Source organism: Rhinopithecus bieti, unplaced genomic scaffold (genome assembly GCF_001698545.2).
Source record: "Rhinopithecus bieti isolate Rb0 unplaced genomic scaffold, ASM169854v2 scaffold_19708, whole genome shotgun sequence".
NCBI lineage: Eukaryota > Metazoa > Chordata > Mammalia > Primates > Cercopithecidae > Rhinopithecus > Rhinopithecus bieti.
In genome coordinates this window covers 2,473,399-2,499,066 of record NW_016810765.1, presented here as the reverse complement: position 1 = coordinate 2,499,066, position 25,668 = coordinate 2,473,399, and the positions used below count along the sequence as shown (strand labels likewise).

The 25,668-nt window shown below is 37.7% G+C and overlaps 1 protein-coding gene across 1 annotated transcript in view; it reads right to left on the bottom strand.

Annotated features, from left to right (window-relative positions):
• The window catches only part of VPS13A (vacuolar protein sorting 13 homolog A), a 255,836-nt gene that overhangs the window by 224,239 nt on the left and 5,929 nt on the right, over window positions 1–25,668 (bottom strand). The window contains 2 exon segments of the mRNA XM_017892695.1: window positions 3,831–3,873; window positions 5,221–5,264. Of these exon segments, the coding sequence (XP_017748184.1) occupies window positions 3,831–3,873; window positions 5,221–5,264 (87 nt within the window).

The window sequence follows — 25,668 nt, the reverse complement described above, 5'->3', positions numbered from 1 at the left end:
ATAAAATATTACTCACTCAACCTACATTTAGGGTTAGTCTATTTTCTGTCAGACATTAGAAGAGATCCGCTTAATCACTTTATTGAAAGCTATTTTACAACCAAAAACAAGTGTTTGTTGTAATGATGTGAAATTATTGTATTTATATCAGTATTGTTGGAAAACCTAGATTATATTCGAAATATTTACACAAGTTTCTATTTACAGTTCTCTGTACCATAAACAAACCACTATTCTTCCCTTAATCAACAATCGTTAATATCATAACTTTGAATTTCCCCAATCCTTACTCTAAACCTCCATATATATATATTTTTAATGCTTTAAGATGGTAGATTAGGCCAGGTGCAGTGGCTAACACCTGGAATCCTAGCACTTTGGGAGCCTATGGCAGATGGATCACTTGAACCCAAGAGTTCTAAGACCAGCCTAGGCAACATGGCGAAACCCTGTCTCTATGAATAAAAACTAAAAAAATTGGCCAAGCATGATGGTGTGTGCCTGTAGTCCCAGCTACTTGTGAGGCTGAGGTGGGAGGAGCCCAGGAGGTCGGGGCTACAATGAGGCATGATCATGCCACCGCACTCCAGCTTGGGTGACAAAGTGAGACCTTTACCTCCCCCCAATAAAAGGTAGATTATATACTTTAAATAAGTGTATATATATTTTTCATTATGTGTATGTGTGTTACATACATATATATGTACGTATGTACAAGAATTTTTATATACACATATGGTAATAATCATACATATAAACTATATATGTGGAAAACTACACATATAGTAATAATAAAACATTCTGGGTAATATTTGAAAATTATGCAAACTAATGAAGACAGCCTAAGACAATCAAATAGTAATGAATTTTTTTTTTAAGCATAAGGGTTCTTGAACTACATGGGGTTTCTTAAACTACTCACTCTAGTTTTGTATCTTGAGAATATTTTCGTAATAGAGTTTTAAAATAGTTTAAAATTGTTTAAATGGTATGAGTGTCTAGATTTATAAACAGTTACCATAATTGTGTAAGGAATAGATTATTAAATATACAATGTTGCTAAAACTTGTTAGTGATGGGGAGATTTTTTTAAATCCACTTAGATCCATCTCATGATACTTTATAAACTCTGTGTTTAGAAAACTTCAAACTGAGAAAAAGATTTCATCATACAATATCACTTCAGAGAAAAACGAACTATCTGATTTCTTTTTTGTATTTTTTTGTAGAGTCAGAGTCTCACTATTTTGCCCAGACTGGTCTCAAACTCCTGGCCTCAAGCAATCCTCTTGTCTCTGCCTCGTAAAGTACTGGGATTACGGGTATCAGCTACCCTGCCCAGCCTCTAAACTATCTGATTTCTAAAAGGGGAATAACTTTCTAAGTTTTTAAATCAGAGAACATGGTGATCATTTCACATTTCTGTACAGGCCAAAAATATAACCAAAATGAAATCAGACTGGGAAAAAAACTGTAACAAATTTGACACGGTTAGTTTATTTATAAATGTACCAACAGACTGCTTAAAATATATACAGTAATACTTCAAAAACAGTAAATGAACAAAAGGACAAAAAGCAATGACAAAACTGTATATATAATAAACGCATATTAACAGTATGCCATTTTCACCACCAAATCTTTTTTTTTAAAAAGCCAAACTTGACCAGGCGCAGTGGCTCACATCTGTAACTCCAGCACTTTGGTGGGCTGTGGTAGGAGGATCACTCGAGTCCAGGAGTTCAAGATGAGCCTGGGCAACGTGGCAAAACCCTGTCTCTAAAAAAGTACAAAACTCAGCCAGGCATGGTGGCGTACACCTGCAGTCCCAGCTACTCGGGGGCTGAGGTGGGAGGGTTACTTGAGCCAGGAAGGCATAGGTTGCAATGAGCCAAGATCGCACTATTGCACTCCAGCCTGGGCAACACAGCAAGACGCTGTCTCAAAAAACAAACAAACAAACCTTTTCTTCCTTCTCTTATAAAATGTAGACTCCTTGTAGAAAATTTGGCAAATTTCAAAAAATATACAGATGTAATTCCAAAAACCTTCCACAGAAGACAACCTCTTTTATAATATGTACATGTGTATTTATAGCTGATATACCTGTAATTCTGCATTCTAAATGAGGAAAACTTTGAGAGATCAATACCTAATAATAGCAAGGGGACAATACATTCCTATAAAACTGATTGTGCTACTGTATCACTCATTTGGAAACATGTCTACTTTCATACAACAAATTGTGCCCCTAATATATATGCCAGGCAATGTGCTAAGTGGTGAGGATACACTAAAAATTAAACCTACTTCTCAAGAAACTCGATGTCTACTAGAAGGGGGGAAAAATAGTGATAGTTTTAAAAGACAGGTGCTATGATAGAGGTACACAACACTTTAAATGATTCTCAAAATTATCTTGGGTTTAGTTCAGTGTACTTTCTACTATCTTATATTATCATTGAAAATTACCTTATCATTTTTAAACAAAATTAGGCAAGAAAAGAGAAGGCAGGCAGATTCTAAGGAAAATAGGTCTACCTACTTTACTGATATATTTTTTTGACTGTTCTTGAATTGAGGTTAAATTTACATACATTGAAATATAATAATCATCACTGTAAAATTCAATGACCTTTGATAAAAGTTATGTAAAATATGTATTGTAATATTTTGTACCAATGGAAAAAATAAAATCATTCTACAATATCCAAATATGCATGCACTGGATTATTATGGTACAGAATACATGAGATCAAATCAACTCAGATTATGAGAAATCCTTTTTACATGCTAATAAAAAATTATAAAATTGTAAAAATAGCATAATTACAAGTATTTCAATACGTACAAACTTGTAAATATTTAAAATGTACACACGTAAATAATCAGAAATATGAAAAAATTAAAATGTTAGGTAGATAAAAATGGGTGACATTCTCCCCCTCTTACTCATGCTAAATAGTCTTTAAAAGGTAGGGGCAGAGAGGATAGAATTCTACCGTCAGTAACATATGATGATGAAAGCTTTCTATGGTATGTAGTCTAATACCAACCATAAGTACACATAATTATGAAGACCTTTATCATGTAATTTAGGTAAGCTTTCAAAATACTTTGTTCCCCAAGCGACAACAGTATAGCTTCAATAACAATGTATACATCCTACTACAAAACTATCTATATAACAAAATATCTCAAAGTCCCAATTAAAGACACTATTACCTTGCACAATATTTAAACCAGTAAAACTGTAACACAAGAAACATGACAGACAAGTTTTTATTAAACATGTTAAAACCTCAAATTCCAATCATTTACTGCTTAACCAGTATATTTACGATATAAACAGTAAACACTGGTAAAAATAATACCAAACAAGAAAAAGCAGAGTATTTTCTGAAAAAAAACAAAAACCTGCAGAGCAGAAATTAGTTTTCAAATTGGCCCCTAGTCACAGAGCCTGGATGACCCAGAACCTATTCTTTACACAACATATCCAACATTAATCAAAACATAGCAGTGGTAACTAGTCAGAAACCTAGGAAACTGAAACAGCTAAGCTCTCCATTAGAGGTAATCCTTTGAATTAACTCAATTTACCACCTAAAGAGATATGTAATGTATTAGGTTATCAAATACTAGGCAAGAGATATATGAATCGAACAATATTTTTAAGTTGCACAACGAAGCTCGACTGACACAAAACACATTAATTATTTTAATTGATGCTCAGAAACATGAAAAATATCATATAACAGAGATATTAGGCAAATTATTCTGGCTGCATGTCCAGGAAGGAGGATATCCCAGTAATAAATATGGCTTACCTATGTGACCAACTTTAACTTTAAATGGTACATCCAGTTGACTCTACAGAAAAAATTTATATATATACAAAACATTAGTAAATACAGAGTTTAACAACACAAATGAATATTGTTTACTTCCAAAAATTATTTCAAGGGATTTTTTTAAATAAACTTATTTTACATATATAAACATATAACTGTGATATTATCAAATTCATAAAATTCAGGGAAGCTGCTCTTTTATAATAATTGGGGATAAAGGTCTACAGTAAAATGACCACAAAATCTACTCATATCAAATCATTACCAATTTTATATTATTTTAAGAAAAAGAAGTGGCAATTACAATGCCCTTTTATGCTTTCAGGGAGATTAAAACTCTATTTTGCAAAATACACATTTTGTAAAAAATACTTTCAAAACACTCTCCCCATTCAAAGGACAGTCTTTTAAATAAATGGTGCTAGGAAAACTAGATATCCGCTCGCAAAACATGAAACTGAACCCTTATCCTATACCATATACAAAATTAACTCAAAATGGATCAAAGATCTAAATCTAAGAGCTAAAACTATAAAACTCTTAGAAGAAAACCTAAGGGAAAATCTTCATGACATTAGATTCGGTAATGACTTCTTGGATATGACAATAAGAGCACAAGCAATTAAAAAAATAAATGAACTAGTCTTTACCAAATTAAAAACTTTTCAGCTACTCAGGAGGCTCAAGGGGGAAGACAGCTTGAGCCTAGGAGCTGAAGGCTATAGTAAGGTATGATCACACCACTGCACTGCAGCCTGGGGTGACAGAGCATGAGCCTGTCTTAAAAAGAAAATTAAGAAAACAAGTTAAAAATTCAAAAAAAAAAATCTGTGTTTTTTGTATGTTTGTTTTTGTTTTGTTTGGTTTTGAGACAGAGTCTCACTCTGTCGCCCAGGCTGGAGTACAGTAGCACGATCTCTACTCACTACAACCTCCACCTCCCAGGTTCAAGCGATTCTCCTGCCTCATCCTCTCTAGCAGCTGGGATTACTGGCATCCACCACCATGCCTGGCAAAGCTTTTTTCATTCTCAGTAGAGACAGGGTTTCACCATGTTGGCCAGGCTAGTCTCAAACTATTGACCTCAAATAATCACCTGCCTTGGCCTCCCAAAGTGCTGGGATTACAGGTGTGAGCCACCATGCCCAGCCTAAAACAATATTTATTTTTAAATAGGAAAAAAATCACACTGTCCATTTGTGCTTTGAGGGAGATTAAAACTCCATATTGCAAAATTTACATTTTGCAAAATTATTTACAAAAAACTTTCTCAAATTTAAATAACTGAAGGTGGCAAACTGAATCAGGAAGAAGTATACATAATTAAATGCAATAACTTTACAAATTTTTCATAGTCAAAACCTACCAGGGCATTTTCTTTAATTTGAAGATTCTTGAGGGCCACAGCTCCTAAAAGAGATTTAAAAAAAGATTCAAACAATCAAATATTTTCATTTTAAAAAGTTAGTAAGTATGCTTCATTCCTGTCATACTCAGGAAAAAATACAAATAATGTATATAACAGATAATAAAATCTACCTATAATCTTATTATCTCACCTTCATTCTCCTACATAGTTATCTAAAAGAGTATGCTTAACCAAATCTTCACTTACTGTAACTTTTGACCTCTGCAATTGTAGCTCAATGTTAATATATACAACATTTTAATTAGAATTACACAGATAACATGAGTCTAACAAAGTAGCATGATACAAGATCAATATGCAAAAAGTAAACTACATTTAAATATACTTGCAATAAACCATTGGGGAAAAAATTATTTAATGCAAAATCAGTGAGCCCCAAGATACAGAAATAAAGACTTCCCAATTCAAAGCCAATAAAAAAAGAAAATGAGAAAAATAATAGAACAGAATGTCCAAGAACTATAGGACAATTGCAAAATGGGATTACCCAAAGTTTAAAATACACTGCTATAACATTAGGATGTTACATGTAATCCCATCGTAACTACAAAGAAAATATCTTTAGAACAAACACAAAAGTCACCCAGGCATGGTGGCAGGCACCTGCAGTCCCAGCTACTTGAGGAGGCTGAGGTGGGAGGATCACATAAGCCTAGAAGTCCAGCTCGGGCAACATAGCGAGACCTCATTGCTATGATGATAACATTAATTATGTTATTAGTTAATTAAACACAAATGGAATCAAATTTGCAACAAAAAATTAAACCAAAGGAAAGGCAGTAAGGGGTAAAACAGAAAGAAGAAATGCTGTAAGACATATAGAAAGTAATTAGCAAAATGGCAATACTAAGTCCTTCCCTATCTGTAACTACTTCAAATATAAATGGCTTAACTCCCCCATAAAAAGACAGATTGGCAGAATGGATTAAAACAAACAGGATCCTGGCCGGGAGTGGTGGTTCACATCTGTAATCCTAGCACTTTGGGAGGCTGAGGCAGGTGGATCACGTGAAGTCAGGAGTTCGAGGCCAGCCTGACCAAAATGGTGAAATCTCATCTCTACTAAAAGTACAAAATTAGCCAGGCATGGTGGTGCATGTCTGTAATCCCAGCTACTTGGGAGACTGAGGCAGGAGAATCGCTTGAACCAAGGAGGTGGAGGTTGTGGTGAGCCGACATCACGCCACTGCACTCCAGCCTGGGCAATAGAGTGAGATGCCATCTCGAAATAAATAGAGAGCGAGAGCGAGAGCGAGAGAGAGAGAGAGAGACAGCGAGAGAGAGAGAGAGAGAGAGAGAGAGAGAGAGAGAGAGACAGGGAGAGGGAGAGAGAGAGAGGAAGAGAGAGAGAGAAAATAAAAGTACGTGGTCTACAGGAAACTCACTTTGGCTCTAAGAACGCGCATAGGTTAAAAGCAAAGAAACAAAAAAAGTAAACCCGTGCAAAAATAACCAAAAGAGCAAAGATACCTACACAACCTGGGCATCACTAATCCAAAACTCCAAAATCGGAAACTTTCTGAGTGCTGACACGATACCACAAGTGGATGATGAAGATGAAGATGATGATGTTACCAATGCAAAAAGGTATCTATAGACCACGTGGTGAAAATGTGTGATGGGCTTATTAAAGAACTGGAGCAGCATGCATTCATAACAGAACAAGAAATTATGACAGTTTATAAAATCAGAGACTTCTCAGACAAAAAAACAGTGAGGCAGATGGTTCTGGAGGAAACATTTTAAAAAGCCATCTAGCAAAATGCCTCCTCATCCCTTGAGGATCCAATTCCTGGCCCCTCGACTGCTTCTAATGTTTCTTCTCACTTAAAAAAAAAAAAAAAAAAAAAGTACATTCTACAGTTACCTTTTAATCAAAACACAGCAATGTAGGTGGAGACTGAAAGCCTGCCTGCCACTGTTTGTTGTTGCTGCTGTTTAACAGTGGATACAGATATTCCCAGGGATGCTACTGTGCTGCTTACTCACCCTAAACACATTATATTTTCACTGAATTAATGGTACCTCATATTTCTTACTGTTAAGAACTTACGTGTGAATAATGTAAGAAAATGATTGCTTATCAGCATCTAAATTCAGTCAGGAATAATGATGATGCCAAACCACCACAGATTGTCCACATGGGTGGCTGAGATAGTGACACCTTTCCTTTCTGATGGTTGAAGGTACATAAGCTTTGTTTCATGCAGAAAATTATTCAAAATACGGTATTAAATTATCTTTGGGCTATGTGTACAATGTATATTTGAAACATAAATGAATTTTGTGTTAGACTTGGGTCTCATCCCCAAGATATCTCATTATGTATATGTACATATTCTAAAATCTGAAGGAAAAAAATCCAAAATCCAAATCACTTCAAGCATTTCAGATAAGGTATATTCAACCTATATACTAATACTAGACATATAAACTTTAAGTCAAAATCTGTTACAAAAAACAAAGGGCATTATATAATGATAAAACCGACCACTAAAAAGATACAACAATTATAAACATGTATGCAACAAACATTAGACAAAACATATGAAGCAAACACTGACAGAATTGAGGAGAGAAATAGAGAGTACTATAATAGTAGAAGGCTTCAATACCTCACTTTCAGTAATGGATGGAACAAACGCACAGAAGATTAATAAGGAAAAATAGGACTTAACACTATTGACCAACTGGACCAAAAGACACAGACAGAACACTCTACCCAACAACAGCAGAATACACATTTTTCTCAAGTGTACATGGGACATTCTTCAGGATATATGTGAGGTCACAAAACAAGTGTCAAAATTTTTGTAAAGAGAAAACATACAAATGGTCAACAGGTATATATATGAGAAAAGGCTCAACATCACCAATCATCAGATAAATAAAAATCAAAACCACAAGAAGATATTACCTCAACCTATTAGAATGGCTATCATCAAAAAGACAAAAAAATAACAAATGCTGGTGTGACTGTGGAGAAAGGAAAACTCTTACACACTGTTTTTGGGAATATAAATTAGTACAGCCATTATAAAACACAGTACAGAAGTTCTTCAAAAAATTTAAAAATAAAATTACCATATGATCCATCAATCCCACTAATGTATAAATATCCCAAAGCAATGAAATCAGTTTGTTGAAAAGAAACCTGCACTTTATGTTTATTGCAGCACTTTTCACAAAAGCCAAGATATAAAATCAATCAAGTGTCTACCAATAGATGCACTGGTAAAGAAAATGTGAGATACACACACACACACACACACACACACACACACACATAATGAAATACTATTCCTCATTAAAAAGTAAAAGAATAAAATCTTGTCCTTTGCGGGAACACAGATGCATCTGGAGGACATAATGCTAAGGGAAATAAGTCAGGCACAGAAAGACAAATACCGTATGATCTCACTCACATGTAAAATCTAAAAAAGTTGACATCATAGAAGTAGTGTATAGAATAGTGGTTGCCAGAGGCTGGGGAATATTGGTGAGAGGGGAAATAGGTAAAGATTGGTCAATGAGAACAAAGTTATAGTAAGAAGGGAAGAATAAGTTCGGGTGTTCTATTGCACAGTAGAGTGACTACGATTAACAATACTGTATTGCATGTTTTAACATAGCTAGAAGGAGGATTTTCAATGTCCTCACAAGGAAATTATAAATGTATAAGGTGATGGATATTCCATATACCAATCTGATTTTTATACAATGTATACATGTATTGAAACATCATCCTGTACCTAATAAATATGCACAATTAATACATGTCAATTAAAAACAAAATTGTAAAATTATAGAAGACTGACATCATACAGGGTATCTTTTCTAATAATAATAAAATAAGGAAATAAATAACAGATGAAAACAGAACAATGCACAAATGTATGGAAATTAAGACTTAAACAAGAAATGGGTCAAAAGGTAATCCCAAGAAAATTAGAAAATATCTTGAGATGAAAATAAAACAGACTGTACCATCATAATTAGTATGATACAGCAAAAGCAGTACTAGAAGGGAACATAAAGCTGTAAATGCTTATGTTTAAAAAGAAAAAACATCCCAAATCAATAACCTAAATTTATTCCTTAAGAAAATAGGGGAAAAAATACAAAATCCAAACCTAGCAAAAGGGAGAAAATAATAAACATTAGAGCAAAGATAAGTGAAAGAGAATGGAAAAAAAAATTAAAAAAAAAAAAACAAGCCTAGTTTTCTTTTTTTTTTTTTTTTTTTTGAGATGGAGTCTTGCTGTGCCGCCCAGGCTGGAGTGCAGTGGCACGATCTTGGCTCACTGCAACCTCCACCTCCTGGAATCAGCGATTCTCCTGCCTCAGCCTCCTGCGTAGCTGGGATTACAGGGTCCTGCCACCATGCCCAGCTAATTTTTGTATTTTCAGTAGAGACGGGGTTTTGTCATGTTGGCCAAGCTGGTCTCAAACTGCTGACCTCAGGTGATCCACCTGCCTCAGCCTCCCAAAACGCTGGGATTACAGGCGTGAGCCACTGCACCTGGCCACCGACCATTAGTTTTCTAAAAAGATCAATAGGCTGGGCACAGTGGCTCACGCCTATGTAATCCCAGCACTCTGTGAGGCCAAGGCGCGCGGATCACAAGGTCTGGAGATTGAGACCATCCTGACTAACACGGTGAAACTCCATCTCTACTAAAAATTCAAAAAATTAGCCAGGCATGGTGGCGGGCGCCTGTAGTCCCAGCTACTCGGGAGGCTGAGGCAGGAGAGTGGCATGAACCTGGGAAATGGAGCTTCCAGTGAGCCGAGATTGTGCCACTGCACTCCAGCCTGGGTGACAGAGCGAGACTCCATCTCAAAAAAAAAAAAAAAAGAATCAATAAAATTGATAAGGCTTTAACTAGTTTGACAAAGAAAAAAAAGAGAGGAAAGTCAAATAACTAAAATTAGAAATGAAAGAGATATTACTATTTTACAGAAATAAGAATTATGAAAGTACTATGAACAAAAAATTAGATAAACTATAGAAATGAATGAATTTCTAAAAATACACAACATACTAAGACTGAATCTTGATAAAACAGATTATCTGAACATACCTATAACCATTAAGGAAACTGAATCAGTAATCAAAAAATCCTAAAAATAACAACAAAAAAAGTCTAGGACCAAATGGTTTTACTGGCGAATTCTACCAAACATTTAAAACAAGAATTAACACCAATCCGCCTCAAACTCTTCCAAAAAATTGAAGAGAAGGGAACACTTCCAAACTCATCCCATCAGGCAGACATTACTCTGATACCAAAGCCGGACAAAGAGACTACAAGAAAACTATAGACCAATATTCTTGATGAATATTGATGCAAAAATCCTCAACAAAATACTAGCAAACAAAATTCAATAGCATCTTAAAAGGAATATATAATATAACCCAATAGTATTTATTTCCAGAATACAAGAATGATTCAACATACAAAAAAATCAACATAATACAATGCTTTAACAAAATGAAGGAAAAAAACACAATCATCTCAATTAATGCAGAAAAGGATTTGAAAAAATTCAGAACATTTTCATGATTTAAAAAACACTCAAAAAAATAAAAGCAAATAAAAGGAAACTACCTCAACACAATAAAGGTCATGTATAAACAGCCCACAGCTAACATTCTCAATACTGAAAGACTTGAAATCTTTTCTCTAAGATCAGGAACAAGATAAAGATGTCCACGTTTGTTACTCACTGGAAGACCTATCCATAGCAATTTGGTATTAAAAGAAATAAAAGGCATCCAAAATGGGAAGGAAAAAGTAAAATTATCTCTGTTCACAGATGGCATGAATTTATATGTAGAAAAACCTAAATATTCCACCAAACTGTTAGAATTAAGGAATGTTTCTTGATATAAAAATCAACACCAAAAAATCAGTATCTATAAACTAACATAGAACAATACAAAAAACAAATAAGAAAACAATTCTATTTACAACAGCAACACAAATAATAAAAGCTTTGAGGAGTAAACTTAACCAAGGAAACTAATGACGCATACAGTGAAGACCATAAAATGTTGCCGAAAGATATTAAAGAAAGAAAGAAATGTTAAGACATCCCATGTTCATGGATTGGGACACTTAATACTGTTAAAATGTCAATACTACCAGTACCCTAAACAATCTATAAATTATTTGCAATCCATATCAGAATCCTGGAAAAATCCAACACTTATATCCACATCAAATCTCAAGGAATCCTAAATAGCCAAAACAATCTTGAAAAAGGGGAAGAAGCTTACAAGTCTCACACTTTGATTTTAAAACTTACTAAAAGCCACATTAATCAAAACAGTGTGGTACAGACACATAGAGCTGTGGTACAGAACAGAAAGCTCAAAAAGAAGACCTCACATATATAGTCAAATAATTGTCTTCAAGGATGCCAAGGATATTCAATTTGAAAAGGACAGTATTTTCAACAACTTTTCAACAAAAGTTGAAATCCACAATATCCAAAAGCAAAAGAATGAAACTAGAACCTTATACCACATTCAAAAATTAACTCAAAATGGATCTAAGAGCTAAATGTAAAACCTAAAACTATAAAACTTAGAATAAAGCATGGGGGAAAGTTCTACGACACCGCATTTTGCAATGATTTCTTGGATGTGACACCAAAAGCATAGGCAACAAAAGAAAAAAAAATAGGTGAACTGGACTTCGTCAAATGTTAAAACTTTTATTCCTCACATGACACAATATACGGTGAACAGACAACACAGAAGAGTCAGGGTGGCCAAGCAGACACAGAGACAGCAAGAAGACCAGCACACTCTGAGCAGATCTTTGGAAGGAAGGCACCAAGAGTGGACAGAAGGAGGATGCAGATCCTGGGCTGAAGGAGGAGAAAGTTGGGAACCCTACAGGGACTTCCCCGAGCACCATGACTCATTCTGACCCCAAATGCTCCTGGGGAAAGGATGAGTTAAACAGGCACGGAGTAGCCTATTCTTGCCATGGACCTCTAGAATCCTAGCTGAAGGAGGCTCCATGACTCCCACAGACATTTGAGGTTGCAAAGACAGCTGCTTGGGAAGTTGGCAGAAACAGGACTCCAGTCTGCATGAAGCCCAGAGGGCCTGGTGTGAGAATGGCTGCAGTGGAGCATGGCCAGAAATGTCCATCTCCCAAAGCTCACCACACACCTCTAGGTAGCTTTGGTCTTTGTTGACTATTGGACCTAGACAGAACAGGACTATCTTGCCCATGGGACAGGGCTTGTCTGATTTGAGCACCCCCCGACCCCCAACCCTCACCCCTGGCTGTCGGCCTGTTCCACAGTCCCTGCCTGGCCACATCCAATTGGAACATACGCTGATGCCCAACCACAGCACTTCCCGGCAGCCACCACTATAGCTCCTTTGCTGGTAAGCCCCAGCTAACCATCAGAGAGTACGTGCACATGGGCCTCCATCAGCATGCACCCACCCACAGTTTCCCCCCATTGTTTTGCCAGGACACAGTCACCCACAGCCTCCCCCCACAGCTTTTCCAGAGCATGTGCAGGCCTCACACCCCACTGCCACTGTCCCAACCAAGCACTTTTGCCAGCCCCACCATCAGAGTGTTGCTGCCCAGCAGACTGGGAACACCTTGGCCCCACCAGTGCAACAGGTGCTTAACCTCGAGGGGACAGAGAACAAAGCCATGTGCCTAGTCCTAACACACCAGGGTTACAGCATGCAAGCCAGGAGTGCTGAGCTGAGCCTTGGCACCCAGAAATCATCAAGAAACTATGCCAGTCAACTAAACTCAATTTACATCACAGTCAAACCCTCAGGGCATCCAAGAACATAAAAGCAAAAAGCCTCATTGAAAGGATAGCAACTGGAGAGATTAAAGGAACATCAGCCCACAGAGATGAAAAAGAACTAGGGTAAGAACTCTAGTAACTCTACAAGCCTGAGTGTCTTCTTACCTTAAAATGACTGCAGTAGCTCCCCAGCAATGGTTCTTATTTTATTTATTTACTTTTTTAAAGACAGAGTTTTGCTCTGTCACCTAGGCTGGATGGAGTGCAGTGGCACAATCGCGGCTCACTGCAACCTCCACCTTCCAGGTTCAAGTGATTATCCTGCCTCAGCTTCCTGGGTAACTGGGATTACAGGTGCCCACCACCACACTCAGCTAATTTCTATATTTTAATTAGAAATGGGGTTTCACCATGTTGGCCAGGCTGGTCTTGAACACCTGACCTCAAGTGATCCACCCGCCTCAGCCTCCCAAACTGCTTGGATTACAGGTGTGAGCCACTGCACCCAGCCCAGCGATGGTTCTTAACTAGACTGAAATGATGGGCATAAAAATCAGAAGATGCTGAAATTCAGGAGAAACCCAATCCAAGGAATTTAAGGAATCCAGTAAAATCAGTCAAGAGCTGAAAAACGAAAGTCATTTTAAGAAACAACCAAACTGATCTGACAGAGCTAAAAAACCCACTACAAGAACTTCACAATATCATTGGAAGTATTAACAGCAGAACAGATTAAGCTGAAGAAGGAATCTCAAGAACTTGAAGACTGGTTCTCCAAGTAAGACAAAATAAGGGAAAATAACTTTTAATGGAAAAAATCTCCCAAAAACATGAGATTATGTGAAAAGATCAAATCTATAACTCATTGTTGTCCCTGAAAGAGAGGAAGAAAAAACAAGCAACTTGGAAAACATATTTGAGGATACTGTCCACAAAAATTTCCCCTTCCTAGCTAGAGAAGTTGACATGCAAATTCAGGAAATTCATGGAAACCCTGCAAGATACTATGCAAGATGACCCATCCCCAAGACACATAATCATCAGATTCTCCAAGGTCAATGTGAAAGAAAAAATATTAAAAGGAGCTAGAGGTAAGAGGTAGGTCTACTACAAAGGGAACCCCATCAGGCTAACATCAGACCCTTCAGCAGAAATCCTACAAGCCAGAAGAGATTGGGGACCTAATTCAGTATCCTTAAAGCAAAGAAATTCCAACCAAGAATATCATATCCAACCAAACTAAGCTTCATAAGTGAAGGAGAAATAAAATCCTTTTCAGACAAGTAAATGCTAAGTGAACTCATTGCCACCAGACTTGCCTTTTAAGAGGTCCTTAAGGAAGTGCTAACCATGGAAAATGAAAGACCGTTACTGGCCACCACAGAAACACCCCTAAATACAGAGACCACTAACTCTATAAAGCAACTATATAATCAAGTCTACATAACGACCAGCTAACAACACAATGACAGGACGAAATCTGCACGTGCCAATATTCATCTTGAATGTAAACAGGCTAAACATCCCACTTCAAAGGCACAGAATGACAATTCATATGAAGAACCAAGAACCAACTGTATGTTGTCTTTATGAAACACATTTCATATGCAATGCCACCCACAGGCTCAAAGTAAAGGCATGAGAAAGACTTATCAAGCTAATGGAAAACAAAAAAGAGCAGGCATAGATAACTTATTTCAGACAAAACAGACTTGAAACCAACAACAATCAAAAAGGACAAAGAAGGGTGTTACAAAATGATAAAAGGTTCAATTCAACAAGAAGACTTAACTATCCTAAATATGTATATACCCAACACTAGAGCATCTAGATTCATAAAACAAGCTCTCAGAGACCTATAGAGGCTTACACAACCACAAAATAATAGTGGGAGACTTCAATAATCCACTGACAGTATTAGATAGACTTCAAGTCAACACTTCACCAAATGGACTTGAGTTCTACAGAACACCTCACCCAACAAAAACAGAATATACATTATTCCCATATGCACATGGCACATATCTAAAATCAGCCACATGCTCAACCATAAAGCAATTCTCAACAAATTAAAAATCCCACAATCATACCAACCATGTTCTCAAGATGACAGCACAATAAGAACAGATATCAATACCAAGAAGATCTCTCAAAACCATACAATTCCATGGAAATTAAACTGCTCCTGAATGACTTTTGGGTAAACAACAAAATCCTAATTTCGCTGAAATCAAGAAATTCTTTGGGCCAGGCACAGTGGCTCATGCCTGTAATCGCAGTACTTTGCAAGGCTTAGGTGCGGCGATCGCTTGAGCCCAGGAGTTCAGACCAGCCTGGCCAACATGGTGAAACATTGGCTCTGCAAAAAACACAAAAAAAAATTAGCCAGGTGTGGGACTGCACACCGGTAGTCCCAGCTACTCAGAAGGCTGAGAGGTGGGAGGATTGCTTGAGCCCGGAAGGTTGAGGCTGCAGTGAGCTGTGTTCATGCCACTCCACTCCAGCCTTGGCAACAGGGCAAGACCCTGACTCAAAAAAAAAAAAAAAAGGAATTATTCAAAACTAATGAAAACAAAGATACAATATACCAGAATCTCTGGGACACAGCTAACATAGTCTTAAGAGGAAAGTTTATAGTGCTAAATGCCCACATCAAAAGGTTAGAAAGATGTAAAGTTAACAACTAACACCATGCCTAAAGGAACTAGAAAAATGAGCAAATCAACCCCAAAGCTAGCCACAGAAAAGAAATAACCAAAATTAGAGTCGAACTGAACAAAAAAAATACAAAAGTTCCTTGAAAGAATAAGTAAGATAGATTGCCAGCCAGACTAACAAAGAAAAAAAAGAGAGAGAGGAGATCCAAATAAACACAATTAGAAATGGCAAAGGGGACATTACCACTGACCCAGAGAAATACAAAAAAAATCCTTAAAGGCTTTTATGAACATCTCTATGCACACAAACTAGAAAATCTACAAGAAATGGATGAATTCCTGGAAACACACAACTTCCCAAGATTGAACCAGGAAGAAACTGAATACCTGAACAGACCAACAATGAGTTCTGAAATTGTACAAAATGTCTACCAACCAGAAAAATGTCCTGGACCAGACGGATTCATAACCAAATTCTACCGGACATATAAAGAAGAGCTGATACCAATCCTATTGAAACTATTCCAAAAAATCGAGAAGGAGGTACTCTTCCCTAAATAATTTTATTTTATGAGGCCAGCATCATTCTGATAACAAAACCTGGTGGAGACATAACAAAAACAGGACACTTCAGGCCAATATCCCTGATTAACACAAATGCACAAATGCAAAAATCATCAACAAAACAGTAAACCAAATCCAGCATCTACCATGATCAAGTAGACTTTATTCCTGGTATGCAAAGTTGGTTCAATATACACAAATCAATAAGTGTGATTCATTACTAAACAGAACTAACAACAAAAACCACATGATCATCTTGATAGATTCAGGAAAGACTTTTGATAAAATTCAACATCCCTTCATGTTAAAAACCCTCAAAAGACTAAGCATCAAAGGAATATACCTCGAAATAATAAGAGCCATCTATGAAAAACCCACAGCTAACATCACACTGAATGGGCAAAAGCTGGAAGCATTCCTCTTGAGAGCCAGGACAACACAATGATCCCTACTTACTCCTATTTAACATAGTTCTGGAAGTCCTAGCCAGAGCAATCAGGAAAAAGAAAGAAATAAAAGGCATCTAAATAGGAAAAGAGGAAGTCAAATCATCCCTGTTTGCAGACGATACGATTCTATACCTAGAAAACTCCACAGTCTCTGCCCATAGGTTCCTAGAACTAATAACTTCAGCCAAGTTTCAGGATACAAAATCAACGTACAAAAATCAGTAGTATTTCTATATACCAATAACATCCAAGCTGAGAGCCAAATCAAGAATTCAATCCCATTCACAATAGCCACAAAAAGAATAAAATGCCTAGGAATCGAGCTAACTAGAGAGGTAAAAGATCTCTACAATGAGAATTACAAAACACTACTCAAAGAAATTAGAGACAACACAAACAAATGGAAAACATTCCATTCACATAGACAAGAAGAATCAAAATTGTTAAAATGTCCATACTAACCAAAGCAATTTACAGATTCAGTGCTATTCCTATCAAACTGCCAAAGTTATTTCTCACAGAATTAGAGAAAACTATTTTAAAAATCATACGGGCCCAAAAAAGAGCTTGAATAGCCAAAGCAACCCTAAACAAAAAGAACAAAGCCTGAGGTATCAAACTACCTGACTTCAAACTATATTACAAGGCTACAATAACCAAAACAACATGGCACTGATAAAAAACAGAAATGTAGACCAATGGAACACGTTAGAGAACCCAGATATAAAGCCACACACCTACAACCATCTGATTTTAACAAAACTGACAAGCAATGAGAAAAGGACTCCCTATTCAATAAATGGTGTGGGGACAACGGCCAGCCATATGCAGAAGACTGAAACTGGATCCTACCTTTCACCATATACAAAAATCAACTCAAGACAGGTTAAAGACTTAAATGTAAAACCTAAAACCATAAAAACTCTAGAAGAAAACTTAGGGAATACCATGCTGGACATAAGCCCTGGCAAAGATTTCATGATGAAAATTCCAGAACTGCAAAAAAACACAAAAATTGGCAAGTGGGACCCAATTAAAACTAAAGAGCTCTTGCACAGAAAATGAAACTGTCCACAGAGTAAACACACGACCTACAAAATGGGAGGAAATATTTGTAAGCTATACATCCAACAAAGGTCTAATTATCCAGAATCGATAAGGAACTTAAATGAACAGGCAAAAAACAACCCCATTTAAAAAAAATGGGTAATGGACATGAACAGACACCTCTCAAAAGACACACGTGGCCAAGAAACATGGAAAAAAAAAAAAACTCAACATCACTAATCATTAGAGGAAAGCAAATGAAAAGCAATGAGATACATCCTACACCAGTCAGAATGGCTATTACTAAAAAGTCAAAAATAACAGATGCTGGTGAGGCTGCAGAGAAAAGGGAACACTTACACACTGCTGGTGGGAATGTAAATTAGTTCAGCCACTTTGGAATGTAGTTTGGAGATTTAAGAACTAAGAACTACCAAAGAATTAAGAACTACCATTAGAACCAGCAATCCCATTACTGGGTATATACCCAAAGGACCATAAACTGTTCTACCATAAGGACACATGCATATGTTATGTTCATCACAGCACCACTTCACAATAGCAAAGACATGGAATCAAAATAAATGTCTGTCAACAATGGACTGGATAAAGAAAATGCGGTATATATTCACCATGGACTACCACACAGCCATAAAAAGGAACAAAATTATGCCCTTTGCAGCAACATGGATGCCACTGGAGACCATTATCCTAAGCAAGTTATCACAGGAAAAGAAAACCAAATACCGCATATTCTCACTTACAAGAGGGTGTTAAACCTTGAGTACTGTGTTAGTCCATTGTTGTGTTGCTATAAAGAAATACCTGAGCCTGGGTAATTTACAAAGAAAAGAGGTTTAATTGGCTCATGGTTCTGCAAGCTGTACAGGAAGCATGGCACCAGCATCTATCTGCCCAGATGCTGGGGAGGACGCAGGAAGCTTTCAATCATGACAGAAGGCAAAAGGGGGGCCAGAACGTCACATGGCCACAGCAGGAGCAAGAGAGGGAGTGCACAGGGAGGTGCCACACACTTAACCAGATCTTGCAAGAACTATTGCAAGGACAGCACCAAGCCATGAAAGATCCACCCCCATGACCCAACTGTCTCCCACCAGTCCCCACCTCCAACGATGCGGATTACAATTAAATATGAGACTTGGTGGGACTTGGTGGGACATGTATAAAACTCTATCCTAGTACACATGGACACAAAGAAGGAAACAACAAACACCGGGCCTACTGGAGGTGTAGAGGGGTGTGGGGAGGATGAGGATGAACGGATCAAAAACGTATCTATCAGGTATCTATACTCTCTCATCTGGGTGACAAAAATAAGTTTATCATCAAACCCCAGTGACACACAATTTACCCACACAACAAACTGCACATGTATCCCCATGAACCTGAAATAAAGTTAGCAGGGAAAAGAAAGGAAGAAAAGTAACACACAAAATGGGAGATATTGCAAATCATCGTATCTGATAAGGATAATATCCTAATATGCGTGTGTATTATACACGGTATATATGTTACATATATGGTAATAAGAATATATACTGTCTACATTATTAACCATATATACTGCATTGTATACATATACATACATATATACATATATATACACACATCATATATACACACTACACACACTCTGGATATTAGCTCCAGTGTACAGCTGTACAGCTTGCAGAACCATGAGCCAATTAAACCTCTTTTCTTTGTAAATTATATACACACATATGTATACATATAATACTATATATGTATACAGTATATATATAAACATATAAACTCTTACAACTCAAAAAACAAACAACCTGATTAAAAGATGAACAAAGGACTTAAATAGAGATTTCTCCAATTAAGATATACAAATGGTCAATAAGCCCATGAAAAGATGTTCAACATTAATAACTAGAGAAATGTAAATGAAAACTACAAGATACCACCTCATATCCATTCGGATAACTACTATCAGAAAAGGAGAAAATACATGTTGGTAAGGATGTGGAGAAATCGCGACCCTTGTACACTGTTGGCAGGAATGTAAAATGGTACAGCCACTATGGAAAGTAGTACGATGGTTCCTCAAAAAAATTGATAATAGAATTACCATGTGATCCAGTAAATCTCCTTCTGGGTATATAACCCCAAAATCTGACAGCACAGAGTTAAGCTCAAAGAAAAATATCCATGTTCATAACACCATTATTCACAACAACCAAAAGATGGAAGCTGCCCAACTTTTCATCAACAGATGAATGGAGAAACAAAATGCAGTATATACATACAATGGGATACTATTTAGCCTGAAAATTTATGAAATTCTGACATTTATTACAACATGGATGCACCTTTAGGATATCATGCTAAGTAAAAGAAACCAGTAACAAATGGCAAATACTGTATAATTCCACTTATACTTCAAGTATTCGAATTCACAGAGATCAAAAGTAGAATGAAGGTTACTGGGGTCTAGGAAGAGGGTGGAATAGGTAGTCACTGCTTAACAGGTATGGTGGTTCAGTTTTGCAAGATGAAGAATTCAGGAGATGAATGGTGGTGATGGTTGCACAACAATGTAAGTGTACTTATGACATGAAGTATACACTTAAAATAGTTAAGACAGGCCGGGAGTGGTGGCTTACACCTGTAATCACAGCACTTTGGGAGGCCCAGGCGGGCAGATTATGAGGTTAAGAGATCGAGACCATCCTGTCCAACATAGTCAAACACCATCTCTACTAAAAATACAAAAATTAGCTGGGCAGGGTGGTGTGCGTCTGTAGTCCCAGCTACTCAGGAGGCTGAGGCAGGAGAATTGCTTGAACCCGGGAGGCGGAGGTTGCAGTAACCGGAGATCGCGCCACTGCACTCCAGGCTGGGCAACAGAGCGGGACTCCATCTCAAAAATAAAAATAAATAAAGGAGCTCTTCAGAAAGAAAGAAAATGATTTAAACCAAAAACTCAGATTTACAGGAGCATTAGAGAATTAAGAGATGAATAAGTTTTTTCTTCCTTATTCTTAAATTAACAGAAAAATGATGTCCAAAATACTAACAGCAGCAATTCACTGGATTATTACAGCTTACGGATAAGTGAAAATAATGACAACAATGTTATAATGGGCAGAAGGGAGGAATCTGTATACCCTATTGTAAGACAGAGTATTATGTATACTACCTCCATTTTCCGTGAAGTAGTACAGTGGGATTTTTTTGGTTTTGTTTTTTTTGAGATGGAGTTTCGCACTGTCGCCCAGGCTGGAGTGCAGTGATACAATCTCCGCTCACTGCCTCCCAGTTCAAGCAATTCTCATACCTCAGCCTCCTGAGTAGCTGAGACTACAGGCGCATATTACCATGCCCAGCTAATTTTTTGTATTTCTAGCAGAGACAGGGTTTCACCATGTTGACCAGGCAGGTCTCGAACTTTTAATCTTAAGTGATCCGCTGGCCTCAGTCCCCCAAAGTGCTGGAATTACAGACGTGAGCCACTGTGCCTGACTTATAATGTTATTTGGATGTGGACTTGGAGTAGTTTTAGGTAAACAGTGCAAACTGTAAGACAACCACTTAAATAAATTAAGAAGTATAATTGGTATGCTAAGACAGGAGAAAAAAATAAATCATATCAAAAGATGAATTAAAACCAGAGAAGGCAAAAGAGGAGGGGAAGACTTTAAAAAGGAAACAAGTAAAACAAACAGAAAACAGCTATAAATATGATACTGTCAAAGGAAAATAAAGTTTTTTCTCTCTACTCTCATACTCAACACAGAACCCTTCTATAACCAGATGTATGAAGTTTTCCCTCCCATCCCTAAACAGTTCTTGAACAGACACCAACTATAATTCAATTAAATAATGACACTATCTACCTAGAGATAGTATCATATCAGGCCGGGCGCAGTGGCTCACACCTGTAATTCCAGTACTTTGGGAGGCCGAGGCGGGTGGATCACAAGGTCAAGAGATTGAGGCCATCCTGGTCAACATGGTGAAACTCCGTCTTTACTAAAAATACAAAAATTAGCCTGGCGTGGTGGCGGGCGCCTGTAGTCCCAGCTACTCGGCTGAGGCAGGAGAATCACTTGAACCTCGAAGGCGGAGGTTGCAGTGAGCCGAAATTGCACCACTGCACTCCAGCCTGGCGACAGAGCAAGACTCTATCTCGCAGAAAGTAAAGAAAAAAGAGATAGTGTCATATCCCACACGGTAAGGGCTCAGTTCCATAAGAATGCCCCTCACTTCAGATGCCAGTCACAAGCCCCAGGCTGTGATCTGTGCTTCTGACTGACCAGCTATAAATCAGGGTTCGCACAACCTTTTTTTTTTTTTTTTTTTTTTTTGAGATGGAGTCTTGCTGTGTCGCCCAGGCTGGAGTGCAGTGGCTCGATCTCGGCTCACTGCAAGCTCCGCCTCCCGGGTTCACGCCATTCTCCCGCCTCAGCCTCCGAGTAGCTGGGACTACAGGCGCCCGCCACCACGCCCGGCTAGTTTTTTGTATTTTAGTAGAGACGGGGTTTCACCACGTTAGCCAGGATGGTCTTGATCTCCTGACCTCGTGATCCAACCACCTCGGCCTCCCAAACTGCTGGGATTACAGGCTTGAGCCACCGCGCCCGGCCTTGGGTTCGCACAACTTTTTAATTTGGTTTGATAATTTGCTGGGATAACTCACAAAACTCAGGGAAATACTTATATTTTAACAGTTTATCATAAAGGATATTACAAAGGATACAGATAAAGAGATGGACAGGGCAAAGTAAGGTGGTGGGGAGCTTCCATGCCCTCCCTGTTGTGGACTTTTGTATCTGCATAGGTCTCGGAACCAATCCCCTGAAGATACTGAGGGCTAAATGTATACATCGTGACCAAATGGGATTTATTCTAGGTATGCAAGGCTAGTTCAATATTCAAAGATCAATCACTGTAATCTATCACACCAACAGGTTAAAGAAGAAAAAAATCCTATAATAGATGCAGAAAAAAACATTTGACAAAATCCAGTATTCTTTTGTTTTTGTTGTTTTGAGACGGAGTCTTGCTCTGTCACCTAGGCCGGAGTGCAGTGGCACAATCTCAGCTCACTGCAACCTCCACCTACTGTGTTCAAGCGATTCTCGTGCCTCATCCTCCCAAGTAGCTGGGACTACAGGTGCCTGCTACCATACTCAGCTAATGTTTGTATTTTTAGTAGAGACAGGGTCTCACCATGTTGGCAAGGCTGATCTCGAACTCCTGGCCTCAACTGATCTGGCCACTTCAGCTTCCCAAAGTACTGAAATTACAGGCATGAGCCTCCATGCCCGGCCCCAACATTCTTGAAGGAAAAGAAAACACTCAGCAAAGCAGGAACAGATGTGTATGTATAACAGAAAAAAAAAAAATCAGAGTATTTGTTGCCTCTGAAGATGAGGGTCGGAAAAGATCAGGAAAGATCAGGAAAAAGACTTTCTGGGGTGATGGTCATGTTCTATATCTTGACTGGGTTTGAGTTACACACGTGTATGTATTTGTCAAAACTCAGTCAATGTACACTTAAGATTTGCATATTTTCTTCTATATAAATTTTACCTCAAAAGGAAAAAATAAGCAAATATTAAACTCTAATTAATGATACACATGCTAAAGTATTTAGGAGGAAATGAACTCATCTCTATAACTTACTCTGAAATACATTTAATAATATGAATTGATGCATGGATAGTGACAAAGCATGTGGTTAAGTACTAATGGTATTCCATTATACGGATATGCCAGTTTGTCCATTCACCTGTTGATGGATACTTGGATTGTTTCCCATTTGGGGCTATTAAAAATAAAGCTGCTATGAACATTTGTGTGCACATCTTTGCATGAACATATGCTTTCATTTCTCTTGGGTAAACATGCAGAAGTGCAATGGCTTGATAATATGGTAGATGTATGTTTAAAGAAATTGCCAAATTGTTTTCCCAAGTTGTAACATTTTACATCCCCAGGAGAGATATAATAGAGATTTCCAGTTTTTTCCACATCCTCACCTCACTTGCTATGGTCAACAATAAAAAGGAATAAATTATTGATTGTACTACTACATGGATGAATCTCAAAATAATTATGCTGAAATAAGCCAGACTGAAAGAATACAAACTGTACAATCCCACTTATACAAGTCTAGAAAACTCAATATGCAGTAACAGAAAGCAAATCAGCAAAAACCTGAGGACAAAAAGGGTAAAAGGGACAAGGAGGGTTAGAGGATGTGGTTTACAAAAAGGCACAAAGAAACTTTAAGGTATGATATATATGTTCATTATCATGTTACGATTGTTACCTGTATGCATATATACGCTAAAACTTATCAAATTGTGGACTTTTACATTTTACCTGATGTCAATTATACCTCAACAAACCTGTTAATACATAACACTAATGACAGAATCTAGATAATGGGTATATGCAGAGGTACTATAAAATCTCGTAACACTTTTTATAATAAAATGTTTCATAGTCTTTAAAGTTCTATTAAAATATCGCAGAACATAAATATAAAAATAATATGTAAGGAATTAGAATTGATCATTACCACCAGACTGTAAGAATCATTTGTTCGGCTCCCTAGTGTATTCTGGGCACAGAAAAATGACTCCTTAAAATAAAAAACTGTATCCTAACTGAATCTTCATTTTCCTGTACTGCTTCTGGATAATGGGGGTACACAGTTAAGTGGCCACTAAACACATGATTCTATTATAAAGGGAAAACTGGGAGATTAACATTTCAAAAACAGAATATGTATATTAGTTAATAGACAAGAAATCTGAACTTCTAATGTTACATAAAGATGTTAGGCATTATCAAAAAAAATTACAAATTTGTCCAAGTATCATGATTTTGGAGCAAACAAAATAGTGACAAGGGAGGCTAACTTAAGAAGGGGCTATGAAGTACAGGTACTTCCTGTGTTACAAATGATAATTCCATCACACAAGCCACCTTTACTACTGCTTTTGTCTATTTAAAATTCCATTTTTCTCCTTAATGTTCTCTTAAAATGTACCCAACTGTGCATCACAGTCCCCAGTGTCATTTGTTTAAAAAAAGATTCTGGTTTTTTGTTTTGTTTTGTTTTGTTTTGTTTTGAGACGGAGTCTCGCTCTGTCGCCCAGGCTGGAGTGCAGTGGCCGGATCTCAGCTCACTGCAAGCTCCGCCTCCCGGGTTTACGCCATTCTCCTGCCTCAGCCTCCCAAGTAGCTGGGACTACAGGCGCCCGCCAACTCGCCCGGCTAGTTTTTTGTATTTTTTAGTAGAGACAGGGTTTCGCCGTGTTAGCTAGGTTGGTCTCGATCTCCTGACCTCGCGATCCACCCGTCTCAGCCTCCCAAAGTGCTGGGATTACAGGCTTGAGCCACCGCGCCCGGCCTAAAAAAAAGATTCTGATGTCCTATTCCAGATAAATAATTTATAATCTCTGGGGCAGGTTCAAAATTAGTATTCATAACAAGCACCTATGGCTGATTCTGATGCAGCCTAGCTCTTAAAGAAAATATGTGAAATGGCCAGACGCTGTGGCTCACACCTGTAATCCCAGCACTCTGGGAGGTCAAGGTGGGCAGAATACTTGAGGTCAGGCGTTCGAGACCAGCCTGGTTGACGTGGTGAAACCCCGTCCCTACTAAAAATACAAAAATTAGCCATGCATGGTGGTGGGCACCTTTAATCCCAGCTACTTGGGAGGCTGAGGCAGGAGAATCACTTGAGGCTATGAGACAGAGGTTGCAGTGAGCGGAGATCACATCACTGCACTCCCGCCTGGGTGACAGAACAAGACTCCGTCTCAAATAAAAAAAAAAGAAAAAGAAAAAGTAAACATGTGAAA